This window comes from Sinohyriopsis cumingii, chromosome 19 (genome assembly GCF_028554795.1).
Source record: "Sinohyriopsis cumingii isolate HCF-2022 chromosome 19, ASM2855479v2, whole genome shotgun sequence".
Lineage (NCBI taxonomy): Eukaryota > Metazoa > Mollusca > Bivalvia > Unionida > Unionidae > Sinohyriopsis > Sinohyriopsis cumingii.
The window spans coordinates 19,283,601-19,298,280 of NC_142979.1; the positions used below are offsets into that span (position 1 = coordinate 19,283,601).

General features: G+C 35.7%; 1 protein-coding gene across 1 annotated transcript in view; it reads right to left on the reverse strand.

Moving 5' to 3' along the window:
- Positions 1–14,390, reverse strand: part of LOC149775227 (T-complex protein 1 subunit zeta-like) — a 36,607-nt gene extending 22,217 nt beyond the window's left edge. Inside the window, exons 1-3 of the mRNA XM_089942949.1 lie at positions 14,204–14,390; positions 5,149–5,212; positions 4,661–4,795 (exon numbers count right to left, since the gene is read on the reverse strand). Coding sequence (XP_089799075.1) covers positions 4,661–4,795; positions 5,149–5,212; positions 14,204–14,340 — 336 coding nt within the window. The 5' untranslated portion in view covers positions 14,341–14,390. The remainder of the gene's footprint in view (positions 1–4,660; positions 4,796–5,148; positions 5,213–14,203) is intronic.
- Between the last annotated feature and the right edge of the window lie 290 nt (positions 14,391–14,680).

Genomic DNA, 14,680 nt, shown 5'->3' on the forward strand with positions numbered 1-14,680 from the left:
TTTGCAAATAGTTGTTAAGTCCACAAATGATGACTGTTGTAGTATCCTCAACCTACCATGGTTCGTCCCTTAACAACAGTCGATGAAAGGTATTAACTTAGTTAATGTCAATAGGACCTCAAAACAAGCATGTTTAATTTGCGAAAAAAATGGCACACAAACCATGGACAATCATAAAGTTAGGACGGTTTAGCTTTAAATATCAGCACTGATTCTTAAATAGGTCGTGTGAGAAAGGATAGGTGTGTCCTCCTTTGTATTATTACAGAGTATATGTATGACAAGTAAATTGTAAGCAACCATACGAACCCCTGTGATGATGAATAAATGCACACATGACACGAGCCTCAAGCTGAAATTGTTATTCTGTGTCTCAACCTGAACTTAAGCGGATGCCCGGTTGTTCGTTGTCTTACCCCGGTTATTATCAATGGGTGGGTACCCGAGTACCTGTTGGTATCTTTAAATGAGGGTAACAGGAAACACTGATTAAGGAGAATCAGAAGATTTTCAATTTATTCATTGTAACAGAAATATCTGAGGTCAGTTTGGCACCATATCCATTCAGGACCAATAAAATATTGTAACAAGTCTTCTAGTGAAAACCCTCATGGCAACATGACTTTTCAGTGGCATTTTCACGATGTCTGCTGGATGTCATATTATCACCAGTTTCATTTATTACTAAGTGGAATTAAATTATAAAATTTGAGGGCTTTTTGATTTTAGTTTTTTTTCAAGGTAAATTTTTTGGAGGTTCAAGACACAAAAGCAGTTCCAAGACTATCTCCAAGGTAAGCATAACATTTTTCAAAAATCTGATAAGTACACTTTCAATTTGTTTATATATAGAATGAAAATAAGTGAAAATTATTATATAATTAAAATACAAATATCTACAAGTGCTAAAATATTTGTGTGCTTTCTTGACCGCTAGGCTAGCCTAATGAAATACTGCAAAAGAGCATCTTTTGTGTCGAGCTGCTCATTTGTTTCAACAACAAAAAAATCAAATGTAGATTTCCTTCATTTTTAAGGGTTCTAAGGTTGAAATAATATTATATGTTTTGGAGGTTTCTGAAGTCTGCTTCTGTAGTATCAACTAGAAATTGTAATAAGTCTTCTGGTAATAACCCAATGATGTTATCACTTTCCATGTAGGAGGCATATTTGTAAGATTTTCATGATAGCAGCTGTAATGGCCATATTGGATATCAGCTGTAATGGCCATATTGTATATCAGATTAACACAATTTCTATTTAAGACTAGCTTGACAACACGTTCTCTGTCGTGGCCATACAAGATGTCAAATCTCTGTCAGTTTCACTAAAGACCAATAAGGCATCACACAGTGTACACGTGATAATCCCATGCGGATATGACCATCCCATCAAGTGGAGTAGCAATAACAAGACTTTCAAGATGTCCATTATGGTCAGCATTTTGAATGTCCAGGCAGCACCAGTTTTATTTAGAACCCACCAGACACAACAAGAAGTCTTCTTGTGATAATGATTTTCCATTCAGCAGTGACCACTCGGGTGACCTAAGTTGTTAGAGCGTCTGCATCGGATGCAAAAGGTTGCAGGTTTGAAAACCCTGGCCAAAACTTGAAAAAATGGTACTACCAGCATTAAGAGGTTAGTGTTAGGACTTGTTGGCCTGGTGTTAGGATAATGTGACTGGGTGGGACATGATGCCTCAGTGCTAGATATCACTATAAAATGCCACTGCAGACATCATAGTGATATGACTAAACAATTATTAAAAGCTACGTTAAAAATCCAAATGAAACACACACATACACACTCCATTCAGCAATAGCAATAACACAGCTTTCAAGACGATTACCATGGTGGACATCAGATCAGTACCATTTTCATTTCAGACCAACTAGTATTTCTGCAAAACCTAATGTTGATAAGACCACCCATTAAGATGGATCATCAGTGACAAGATTTTCAAGATAGCTGCATACATGCCAACCCCTGATGAGGAAAAAGTGTAATCCAAGTGGACAAAAAGAGGAATCCAAGCAGAAAAAGAGGAATCCACATATAACATGCTAAAACTTCAATAAACAATGATTTATTTGCCTCTCTCGTCTTTTATCATGCTTTACTGCTTCAAATTTTCATATGTAGCACTTTTAGCTTTAGAAAGCAACATATTTTTATGCTGCATTTTAAAACACTTTGTACCAGCTGAGACCATGAATGTTTTGCACACCAGTAGAGCACAACGTAATGGGTTACTGAGCATGGATCTGAATTCACTTTTATGTTTGTTAACAATACTGAACCTCTCATAGTCAGCATTAGAATGGCAAAGAACCAATATTCATTTCATAACCTGACAAAGGAGAGGAAATTTATATCTTCCTGTGATTGTGTCTTTTAGCTGGGAAATAAGGTGCCACTGCACATCAACTCTATCTGCATTAAGTATATTGTCAGGTAGAATCCCAACTTTATACTTCAGGAATTCTCCTTCCAGATGATCCAAGGTAGACAAGGATGGTAATAGAAAGGGATATCTCTTGACAAAGAATCTAACACTTTTGAAGCTTTTTGACTGTCTCTCATTTACATCAGCAACTGAAGCATTTAAAAGCACTTCATCTCCATAGGGGAATTTCTGGAGCATGTAATCACAGGCTGTAGCATAATAATCTCTAACATTATAATAAAACACCTTCACAGCTAGAGTAGAATTGTGTTCTATGAATTCTCTTGCTTCTGCACCAATAGCAAGATCTGCATTATCTTTCTATTAAGCACATGTATGACAGGTCAATTTTAAACAACAACATGAGCCCCTGTGCCCAAGAATGGAGCACTGTTGTATGCCATTCATGTATTCATCTTTGAAGGATTTGTTTTTTTGTATTTTTCTGATCCACCTGTGAAATTCTTTGAAAAAATATATGTGCTCTAACAGAAACATCAACTAGAATACATCTGAAGACTTTTAGTGCCAAATAGTAAAATTATTTCCACATGGCCTTCAATAGACGCCACGTGATGCTACCCTCGTGTCCTCATCTTTGGAGGATTCTGTTATTTTTTGTTTAGTTTATTTTTGGCCCTTTCTAATCCATCTCTGAAATTATTTGAAAGGAAATTTTTTGCTCTCATACATGCATTGACTAAAATGAATTATACTTTTAAGCGCCAAATACCTATAGACTGGTTCTGTACTAATTATAAATTAGAAAAAAGAATCTGAGAGTAAAGATTAAAAATTAGAAAACCAGTCTGTTCTCTCCTCACTAAGCCATACGGCTACTATAAATAGAATACGAGGTCGAAAGTAGAACCAGCATGTTTCTGGGTAATAGGATAGTTGCTGTAAATAGAACATAATACTGTTAGGAAAGTGCACGGACAAGCGTACTCTTATATTTTAGTTATTTTTTAAAATGTTTTACCAATTTCATGTTGTTTGTTTTTGTAATAATATTATTATGTTTCTTATCTTATAGGTGTTGTCTAAAGTTGTAAAGCGCTTAGAGTTTCTAAAGATTAGGTGCTATACAAAGTCCTCATTATTATTATTATGTAGAAGCCATCTTTTCTAAAATATGGTCTGTGGTATTAATGAGATGTTAATAAAAACGAGAAAACAAACAACTGATTTTTGGGGGAAGGTGGATATACTGAAAAAGCGTAATCCATATACATTTACGCGTAAAGCGTAATTTAGTGAAAAAAAGCGTAATGATTACGCCAAAAGCGTAATGGTTGGCATGTATGTAGCTGCTGTAGCAACCTTCTTGGATTTCTAAGCAGCACACATTTTGTGTCAACTGTACCATCAAATGTTTCATGTTTGATTTGTAGAATAACAAACTTGCGCTAAGGATGGAATGACCAGCTCATTATTTTTCAGACATGATTTAGGTCTTTTATAAAAAAAAGCTTAACAAATTTTATGGCAGGTTTGGGGGTCCTCCTCCAACAGGGTCTCAAGGGGCAGCATCCCCGATCCAGGGGCTCAAAGCCAACAGCCAAAAACGCAATTTACACTCATAAAAACTGCTCCTGGTGCAACTTATGATCATAAGATAAACCAATATAATCATTTGAAAAACTAATAAACTTACAAAAAGTTCAACTTTACTTCAATAATTTCACAATATTTATAGTCACATGAAATTGTTCTCCAATACTATTTATGCTGAAGTTGTTTCATGTGCATGTCAGTGTTCACATAGTAATTAAGTCACAATAATAAATGTTTTTTTTTTAAAAAAAACTTTATCTAAACGTTTCAGGTCATGCTCTCTCTCAACAATTCAGGACACCATGTTTTACAACCATGCTTCTTCTTTCCATTGTCATCAGTTTCCATTACATGAAGATTCATTGGATAAATTTAAACCTTTGACCAATCAGAATACTCTTTACGAGAGTCGTGTGCTAACTAATATATGGAACGAATAATTTACAAAAGGGTGTTGTGGCATCGGACCGGTCAGACTATTTTTTAAAACCAGATCGGACATGATATAAAAAATGGACCATAACAAGAAAAATCTGACTCAAGTTAGGAGAAAAGCAGAATTCCGCTTTAAAACGGAGAAAAATAAAGTCTGATTTTTTAACCTCTAATAGACCCAATGACGTTTAATGGTCCGTAAAAACACAAACTCCATACCTCTGAAATGTACAGCTCTGCCTGCTTCAGTAGCTCACCAATGATGAGGACATTAGATGTTGTTCCATCCCCTGTAATGTCATCCTGGGCAGTGGCCACACGTGCTATAAGTGAAGCTGTTGGGTGCTGGATTTGCTGTAGAAGAATTATAAACATAGAACCATTTAACTAGCACTAAATAGATTCAAATGAGAATTCAGAGAAATAAGGTCATCAATGCATTTGTACATACCAAATGGAAATCTGGCCTTCAAACTTAAACATGGGCTTTTTAGACTGTTCCAAGTCCAAAGGGGCACAATAATTTAAATTGTGGTTTTAATTCTGACCCTTGAACCATCATGATAGACACAACAATTTTATCTATTTGAGAGAGAAGTCTTCAAAGTGAAGTCAAATATAGATGTAATATTACCAGAAGGAAAGCATTACATTGGCTCAGTACAAAAAGACCTGGCTTCTGATGGAATGTGGGAGCTAGGACTTACCATCTCATGGAGCAGGACATTCCCATCCTTGGTCAGCTTGATGTCTCCTGACCCAGATACCAACCTGCAAGCAAGTTTACACAATGAAATCCATTTGCAAAAATATATTACATTTTCTTTTCTCTTATAACCTACCTTTCAAACTAACAGAATCATCCATTCCACTAAGACAATTAGTATTTTTTTCATATAAATAAATAAAATACACACTATAAGCATTTGAGCCGTATGTATAAATTTTAAAAACTTTATTACATTCTTGTATACAACATGTTCTACATTAAAATGCTTTAGTTTTATTTCCATGGCGAATTTCTAAAATATTCCGAAGGCTTTGTTATAAATATAATTGTTATAGTTTTCAGTATGTTTGGCCCATCTGAGAAAATGAGCTCAAATATATTTTTATCACCTACCTGACCAAATTCTAGTAAAAATGGGTGGTCAATTAAATAAAGGTGTGATAATCACACCGGATTCCAAATCATCAATTCTGAATTACAAGTTGCCAGATCAATGCAATTAAAGCATGAAAAGACAGGTTTAGAACAAATAATCTGGCAATATCCTTTAGCTATTGTTCAATACCTGTATTTTTATTAACCGATACCGGTATGACACACCTCATATCCTCTGTGATCATTTGCATGTCACTGAAAAACTTTACAGCTCTTGGACGGCCAATTTATTTCCATCCAATTAAATAAAGGATTAACTGACAGATTGTTACATTTGTACAACGAAGACATTTTCAAGATTGTTACATTTGTACACGAAGACATTTTCACATAAAAGTAATTTTCATGATTCAGTCTGGTACAGATACATGTACATAACAGTGGATGGTAAAACTTTGCTGGTTTATCTCTTTTCTCTCCAAAACATTTATACAAATGCTGTTTGAAAAATTAATTACCACTATATATGAATTCAAGAAAAATTTTCAGACATTAATCATACTAGTATAATTTGCATACAATATAATGAGGTTACAAAGATCTGTATAACTGGACCACGACCCATTGATCAGCTCCCCAATCTGTTTGCTACAATTCATATTAAATTCAGATCTTTTTGACAATTGTCCTTCATGTACCCAGCACGATGGATGTATATATGTAGTGGTGCACTTCAATAAATATATCGATGGCAGAAATAATGAAAATGGGACTACTCTGAAGCTGCATCATATACAAAAATAGCATTAAATCATTCACAATCTTGACTCAATTTAAACATTATCTGTCTTTCTTTCCATGACATGTCAAAAAAAAATAAGGGGGCAGAAGAACAAAACTGAGGGAAAGGAGAAAACATCTATAGTTCAATATTTACAAAACACCATCCATCTTTCTTCCTGCTCCACAATGTAAGACCAGTATTTAAATCAAAATCATTAAAAGATGCTGCCTTTAGATGTTTAAGCTTTAATCTGTGGATTGTTTCTCAGCCAAATCTTGTCTATATCAGGGATCTCAAACTCAAACAACCCTGAGGGCCGCATGAGTGCATTTTCGATGGCCCAAGGGCCGCACCACCATTGTTATTCCTCACAAGTTGACGCCAATCATTTTGCGGGCCACAGGACACAGCTTGGCATGCCGCATGTTTAAGACCCCTGCTGTATATGAAAATTGTTCTGTACTGAAGAGGCAGATACAAAGTTAGCTTAGCCAGCTGGAACAAGTTTAAAAACTCTTCTTTATAGTTATGTACAAGCTTCCAATGCTCACAGCTATTGTGCTTTGGATACTTCTACTCCAATGTAAGATTTATCACTAACATAAGCTCTGCCAAAGTTTAACTTTAATGAAATGGCACTCTACTAACAATGCCATATTTGCTGTTCCATAATGCTGTATTAGGATTTTAAGTTCATTAATAATACAGTATACTTGTTCAAATAGGGGTATTTCGATCAACTAAGTTTCTTTACTTCTTAATTTGATTTTTAGTTCCCTATTTATTTGATTTCTCATTTCTTTACGACCGCTCCGGTGGATATTGGTTAGAGCATCCATCTCAGATGTAGGAGGTCACGGGTTCGACCCCCAGCCAAGTCATACCAAACTTATAAAAATGGTACTAACAGCTGCCTCACTTGGCACTCATCATTAAGAGGTTAGTGTTAGGACTGGTCGGCCTGGTGTCAGGATAATGTGACCGAGTGGGACATAATGCTACATGTCTGCGGCATGATGTCCCAGTGCTGGACATCACTTTAAACTGCCACACTGCAGACATTGTAGCGATAGGACTGAAAAATTGTTAAAGCTACAATAAACATCCAAATCACACACACATAACCTTTGCGCTGGGCTATATGGGCTTGAATCACACAATGCCGTAGGTCTGAACTGTGATGAAAAAAGAAAGAAAACGTGTACTCTATATTTCAATGGTCTATACTTTAATTTGGATTGTCTGCCTGCCTTTTCAACATTTAATTTCGAAATACCAAAATATTACTGAAATGAGGGGCTGACTGGCATGCCGTTTTTGTCCATCCAGCATGTACATCAGATTCGTATTTAACACTATTTTGGGGTTCAAAATCACTCAATGTTAACTCCATTAACACATTCCCTGCTCCAATAATCTGATATATTTCCAAACTTTAAAAAAAAATACTTTAAGGAAGAAGAGCTAAATAAAACTGTATATCGCACAAAGTACATTTCATAACTTGACCGCAATTTGCAGCAGTTCTCATGCATCAGTTTTCAAGTGCACAAATACGTAAAAAGAATTTGAGTGAATCACATGATTGCGTGCCCTGGGAGCTGGTAGTGAACAGTCATGTCAGCAGAGGAAGAAGAGACTAGGGTTTAATTAATAAATCTTAATCTAGGAAACAAAAATATTCTTTGTAACCACTTAAAGACAGATCCAGAGGCCCAAGTGGTTAGAATGTCCACCTTGGTACTCAGTATTAAGAGGTTATGCGTTAGGACCAGTCAGAATGATATCTTAGGATAATGGGACTGGGTGGGGCATGATGCTGAATGACTGCAGCATGATGCCCCAATGCTAGTTATCACTATAAACTGCAGTACTGCAGACATCAAAGTGATATGACTGAAAAATTTATAAAATTATGTTAAAAACACACACTCAGTCCACACAGATGGCAGTACAAAGATATGTAAATCTGTCACTTTCCTGCAAACTCAAAGCAAAATTCTGCACCAAAAGAAACCTTTTTTTTGCTTTAGTCACCCCTAGGATGTTCCCAGCATGAAGTTTAGTTACCAAAAATATGCAGACATTAAAATCCTTTAATAAACATAAAAAAGTATACTACAGTGGATCATTTTTATTTCTGTAAGACCAATTTTCATCACTTTCATGCATAAGCTTGACCACAAATTTAAAGTCAGCATGAAATATGAACCAAAATATACCCCCACTTCTCATAGTACGATATACAATTGTAATGGATGTTTGTCTGAATATTAACTTATCTATAATGTTGAGAAATACAATGATGTGTTAATGCCAGATGTGGATAAAGTTTACTGATTACAATTTAATTGCTTGCTGAATGTCATTAAATTGAAAACCGAAAACAGATTAGACAAAAGTAGTGATGAGACGACAGGAAAAGGGAAGCATTTTTTTAGCGTAGGGACCCGACGTTCCTTCTTGCCATGTATGGTCCTTTTAAAATCCCTTTCACCTTGCAACAAAGCACTTTGAAGGGGAAGGGGGGAAATTTATAAGCAGCAGCTCAGGATTAAATGTGACAATCTACATGGAAAAATCAGTCCGCCCGTCACAACATTTTCATCACAGCTGCCAAATTCAGATTAAATTTTATTACTATCATTGTAATCACTATGAAGCTAACATAGGAAACTTACAATCACTTAACTGGTAAGCAATCACTATGAAACTAGAATCTGAAATTTATGATTATAATTAACCTACATCTACATAACAAAAAGTAATAGCTAGTCATCAACGTCGATCATGCGGCTTCTTGAGCTTACTCCTAACATAACTGGAGACTGCTTTATACAAATATTGTAAAACAAAAGCTACTCTTATGACTTACAGATGCTGACAATCATCACGCAATCATTTTGTTTTTCAATGCAAAACGTGACTATATTAATTATTCATAACTATCGATATGTACATTATTTTACAGAATGGTACAGGGATCCGAGTGGCCAAATGATCTAAAGCGCTCACTGTTCCAGATCACTGCCATCTCACCTGTCTGCATGTGTTCGAGTCTCAGGCTCGGCTAACAAGGGTATGTGAGAAAGCTTACATGTAAAGCCTATCTTGTGATGAAAAATGCTGTTAAAACCCTACAACAACTATCAGTTCACCAGTGAATCAGTTTGCCTATTCCCACCCTCACCTTCAATAACCCCAGTTGTTCATTATTTTTCAATTATTGTCGAAGAAATTACACAGATTCATATAGAATATATCAGAATATCTGAGCAGTTTGAAATTTACATAGGCTCTAGACACACAGATACATGCTGAATGGTAATGATCTTGATCTTGATAGATTTATTTCTGGCTTATTTTTTGCACCAAATTCATGTACATCATGATCTATGCTGAAACAACTTAAAAATGTATGCTACGTTGTGTATAATTTTAATGGGATCATTATGGATCCACTATCAATACAGCAAGATATGACAGGGAGTGCATTTAACAATACTTGAACAATTTATGCTTTACAACAGACTCTCTGCTTCAAATATTGTTTCACTACTTCTCATTTAATGTAAATTTAAGATGGTAACTGTACCAGTGAAGTAAGTAGCATTGTGCCCATTTCTAAATCTCCGCCAATTTCTAACTTATGGACATTTTGCTATGTTATACGACTTGTCATGCCACTGCAGGATAAATTACTGCAAAAGGGTACAGTTCATTTTAAACATCTCTACAGGAGCAGTAGCAATAACAACAGTTTCAACCAGTGTGGTGGACAGACTGGATGTCTAATGAGCATCAATTTCATTTAGGCTCTACTAGACATCACAAGAAGTCTTACAGTAAAAAACATGTAGCAATACAACCATCTGTTCAGGGTTATTAGCAATAACCACATGTCCGAGAGGCACCATTTTCTGTTAGAACCAACAAGACCTGGGGATGAAAGTGTTTAAAATTTCATGGCAATCCTGCAACCAGTTAAGGAATAGCAATAAAAGAAACTTGTGTGAATCAATGGACAATGAACAGACAGGCAGAGGGACAACCTCAATGCACCCTCTCCTACAGCATGTGTAACAGAAAACAATATTATATACACATTTATTGCATAGTTAGTGTGTCACTCTTGTCTGACCTTTATTCTGTACTACACAGATTAATCAAAACAGAATGATGCTTACAAAGGATAGGAAGAGAACTCATTTTTTTTTAAATTTCAAAATAAGAAAAGGAAAGAGTTCAATTAGTGTGATTGATACGGACTTTCTTTATCGAGTGGATTTTATGGCCACATTAAAATAACTCGGTTCTCCAGCCTCAGCTTGGCTCTTTAAGGTAAATGTATCTGATGCAGCTCAGGCTGATCTGTGACGATCTACATGGGCAAATCAGTCCGCCCGTCACACCATTTTCATCACTGCTGTCAGATTCAGACTGAGTATAATATAAATACCATCACAAATCGGGTCAAGTTGAAGTATACTTCTTTAACAAAATGAATAAAAATATATTAATGTTGAAGAAAGTATTTAGATAGCTTCGTCTCATTCAAGATTCTTTTCATCCTTTTAACCAATTTCAGTATTCAGACATGATTTTCGTATTCCACAAAAAAAGCTGAAAACATGAAAGGGGGGTTTGGGAGGTCCTCCCCACGGAGGCCAGAGGGAAGTGTGACCCCAATCCGGGATCCATGTGGGCCCCCATGGCCAAAAATGCATTTCACATTCATAAAAAACTGCTCCTGGTACAACTTATGATCATAACAAAATAATCCTTCGAAAAACTAATAAACTAATCAAACATTTTCAACTTGAATAATTTCACAATATTTATTGTCACATGAATTTGTTCTCCAATACTACTGATGCTTGAGTTATTTCATGTGCATGTCAGTGTTCCCATCGTAATTAAGTCACAATAAATTCTAAATTTTTGTGGCAAATATATTATACTTCTCTTTTTTCATAACAAATCTGTAAAATAAACACCCAAGTACATCAACTATATACAAATAATCCCATACATTTACTTGTCTTTTTCTCCAATGTACACAACCTGCTGATATGCCAGACGAGCTATTTTTGCGGCTTTGGCAAAGATTTCTTTAGCCTTCCTTTTCTGGCTGAATGTGCAATTGTTTCTTTTCCTTCTCAATGAGAGCCTTTTTCCTTTCAAGCTGGTGCTTGTATTGGTGACATGCAGTGCGCATATTCTGATGGAGCTACATCTGTTCTCTCATGCAAGAAATCTTTCTTCTTATAGTAATTAATTGCACTTTTTCCAGATGCCTTCTGAGCTTTATTTTTCCGTATGCAGCTTATTTGGTAGGTGTTGTTCCAAACACTTCCAACCACGATTACCATAAAGCTGAGGTCACAAAATACCAGTCCTCTAGCATTCAGTTTTCTTATAAACTTGCCAACTAAATTTCCGTAGACTTTTCGCTCCAGCCATTCCCATACGTTTTTTAAACCTTTATCTAAACTTCTCGTGTCATGGTCTCTCTCAACAAGTCAGGACACCATTTATTTTGCAAGCACGATTCTTCTCTTCATTGCCATCAGTTTCAGAGTAAGGCAATTCTGACTAAAACATAACTTTAATTTGTAGAAAAGCGCCAAGTGTGTGAGATATTCCTGAAAATTTTACTCATCATTCCCATGTTAAACGACATTGGAACAAGCTATATAGTACTGTTAAACTATAAATATCAGCATCAAGGTCTTACATGTAGGACTAGTCTGCCTGGTATCAGGATAATGTAACTGGGTGGGACATCATGCTACATATCTATGGCATGATGCCCCAGTACTAGACATCACTATATACTGCTGCACTGCAGACATCATAGCAATATGACTGAAAAATTGTTAAAGCTACATTAAAAATACAAATCACACACACACACACAACATGCTTTTCCTTTTTTAAATCAGTATTACAGACCGGCCAACCCTGATGAGTCTGTCTCAGTAAGGCAGTTGATTTTTTTCCCACAGATTGACCAGTTTTCAGTAAGGTGTAAAAAACATAACTGCTATTGCAAAGCTCATAAACCTAATTAAAAGTTCGATGCATCGATGATAAACATTATGTTCAACTGAAATTGTTGTCAAGCATGCATAGACTTTATTTACCACTAGTACAGTTACACAAACTCTAGTTCTAAACCCTATGCAGCTCAATGGCTTGTTGCTATCTCTCAACTTGACATAATTCTTGGAAATTCTTTTCCATTTCACATGATGACGTCAATCATATCTTCCGCCACAAGACATGCTCAAATTGGCATAAGATGTTCAATAAACATAATTGTGTCCTTTCCAGCTTTTATTCACAAGAATCTGAATAATCCTTTTTATTCTTCTATGTTGATTATTAATACTTTTCTAGAAGCTTATTTTCCCTTTCATCTTAAACATGCATCGCTTTCTGGATGCCATTTATAAAAATTCTATAATCAACAGTTTGATCATGCAAACGCTTCGCATGAACAAACAGGCACAGTTTCAAGTGTCTGGGCTGCTGCTGTAAAGTTAGTCTGGTTCCCTGGCTAATTTCACTAATTCTAAGATGAAACCCGGATCCAAATAAAACACAGATGAACCAATTATCCGGCTCTTTCGACAACGATCATTTTTCCAAAGATTTTGGTAGCATACCCAAGTCCATATTTTAAATTTTAAGGGTAATTTTCGTAAGACTTGCAAAATCTTAAGAGTTGGCAGGTCTGGTATTGGGGTACAAATGGGAAGCATTTTTGCAGACTATAATTTAAGTTACTTTTACATATTCACTGCTAAGTGTTACTTGATACTCTAATGAAGCAAATAAACACAATTTTTAGCCATTTTTTCCAAATATGAGTACCATCCCAACCTAGTCCTACATGTAAGACCTTGTTGCTGATATTTATGTTTTGGTGTCAGGGTCTTACTGCCTAACTAACAGTGCTGTGTAGTGTTTTGATGTTGACTAACTTCATAACGAAAGTCAAATTTTCAGGAATATCTCACACAACTGGCAACTAAAATAACTGCGCTTTTCTACAAAGTCATAATGTTTTAGTCAGATTTTACTTACACTGATGTCTTTTCTCTAATAAATTCAAATTCTCACAAAAGAAATGAAACTGTTTTTAAGTTTCGTTGGACTACATTTCAATTGACTGGAAAGCGATGAAAACCAGGAATGCCGAAATTGGGTTAAGTTGAAATATCATTCTTTAACGAAACAAATAAAAATATATTATACCACCTATTGGAACTGTAAAGCAACGTTTTGTTTCTTTCAAGAAACAAATCCGCCACATGAAACTACTTAAAACATACTTAGGTATACCTCACCTAGTCTCATTGCAACAAATTCAAATGTATGTCAATGGAACATGAAAATGCGTCCATTTGCTAGTGTCATATTTTCATTCCGCCAGGATAAAGACAGCACAGTAGGTATATTAATTACACATAAATTAGTGGAAGAGTGCCAATATATGCTACGAAATGTGAGATATTCCTGAAACTTTGACTACTCGTTCCAATGTTAACGACATCGGAACACGCTATACAAGGCCGTTATTTGGAAAGCAAGACAGCACTAAACAAAACCAACATGTGCTGTGTCTTACATTGTAGGACTACATCCCCACCCACCTCTACCGAGATGTGCATAATAGCCCACAAGGGAACTAGCATAGCTACTGGGGAAACAAACCATAATTATTGTCAATAAAGAACAGACATTGAATTACAATATAAGTACATCGATTTTAAGTTATAGAGCCTCAGCGGTTTATAAAGACATGCAAGCACCGGCAAGAAATAAGCACGTGTTTCTCGAACATTCCAATGTAATTTTTCTTTACATTTTAAGTGTTCCTTTAGGTCCAAGATTAGACTTTAGGACATCCTGCAGCCCTTTAGCAGCGCTAATATTCACTGCTAGAGCTTGGGCGGCCCTGGCGACTTCAGCTTTAGGATTTAGAGACTTGATTGCTGACATCCTCTCGAAAAATGGCAATGGATATCTCGTAAACTCTCGTGTCCTGCTACGAGATATAGAGTATGGGTAATAATCAAATGGAAGCGAAACGATGCAAAAGTATCGAAAAATAGTGAAATAGTAAACATGGATTTACGTAATAATTTATAAGGAGAAAAAAGAAATTAGTTGGTTAGAAAACACACAAAAAGCAACACAAGCGGTGAATTTTCACCAATTAGTGGAAATAGGTTTCTTTATTTTTTTTCGGGGGGATGCCCATAATCAGTTGTCATTAATCAATATTGTAATCTGGGTCAGAGAAATTTGTTTAACGCTGACGACGGCTTTATATTGCTTG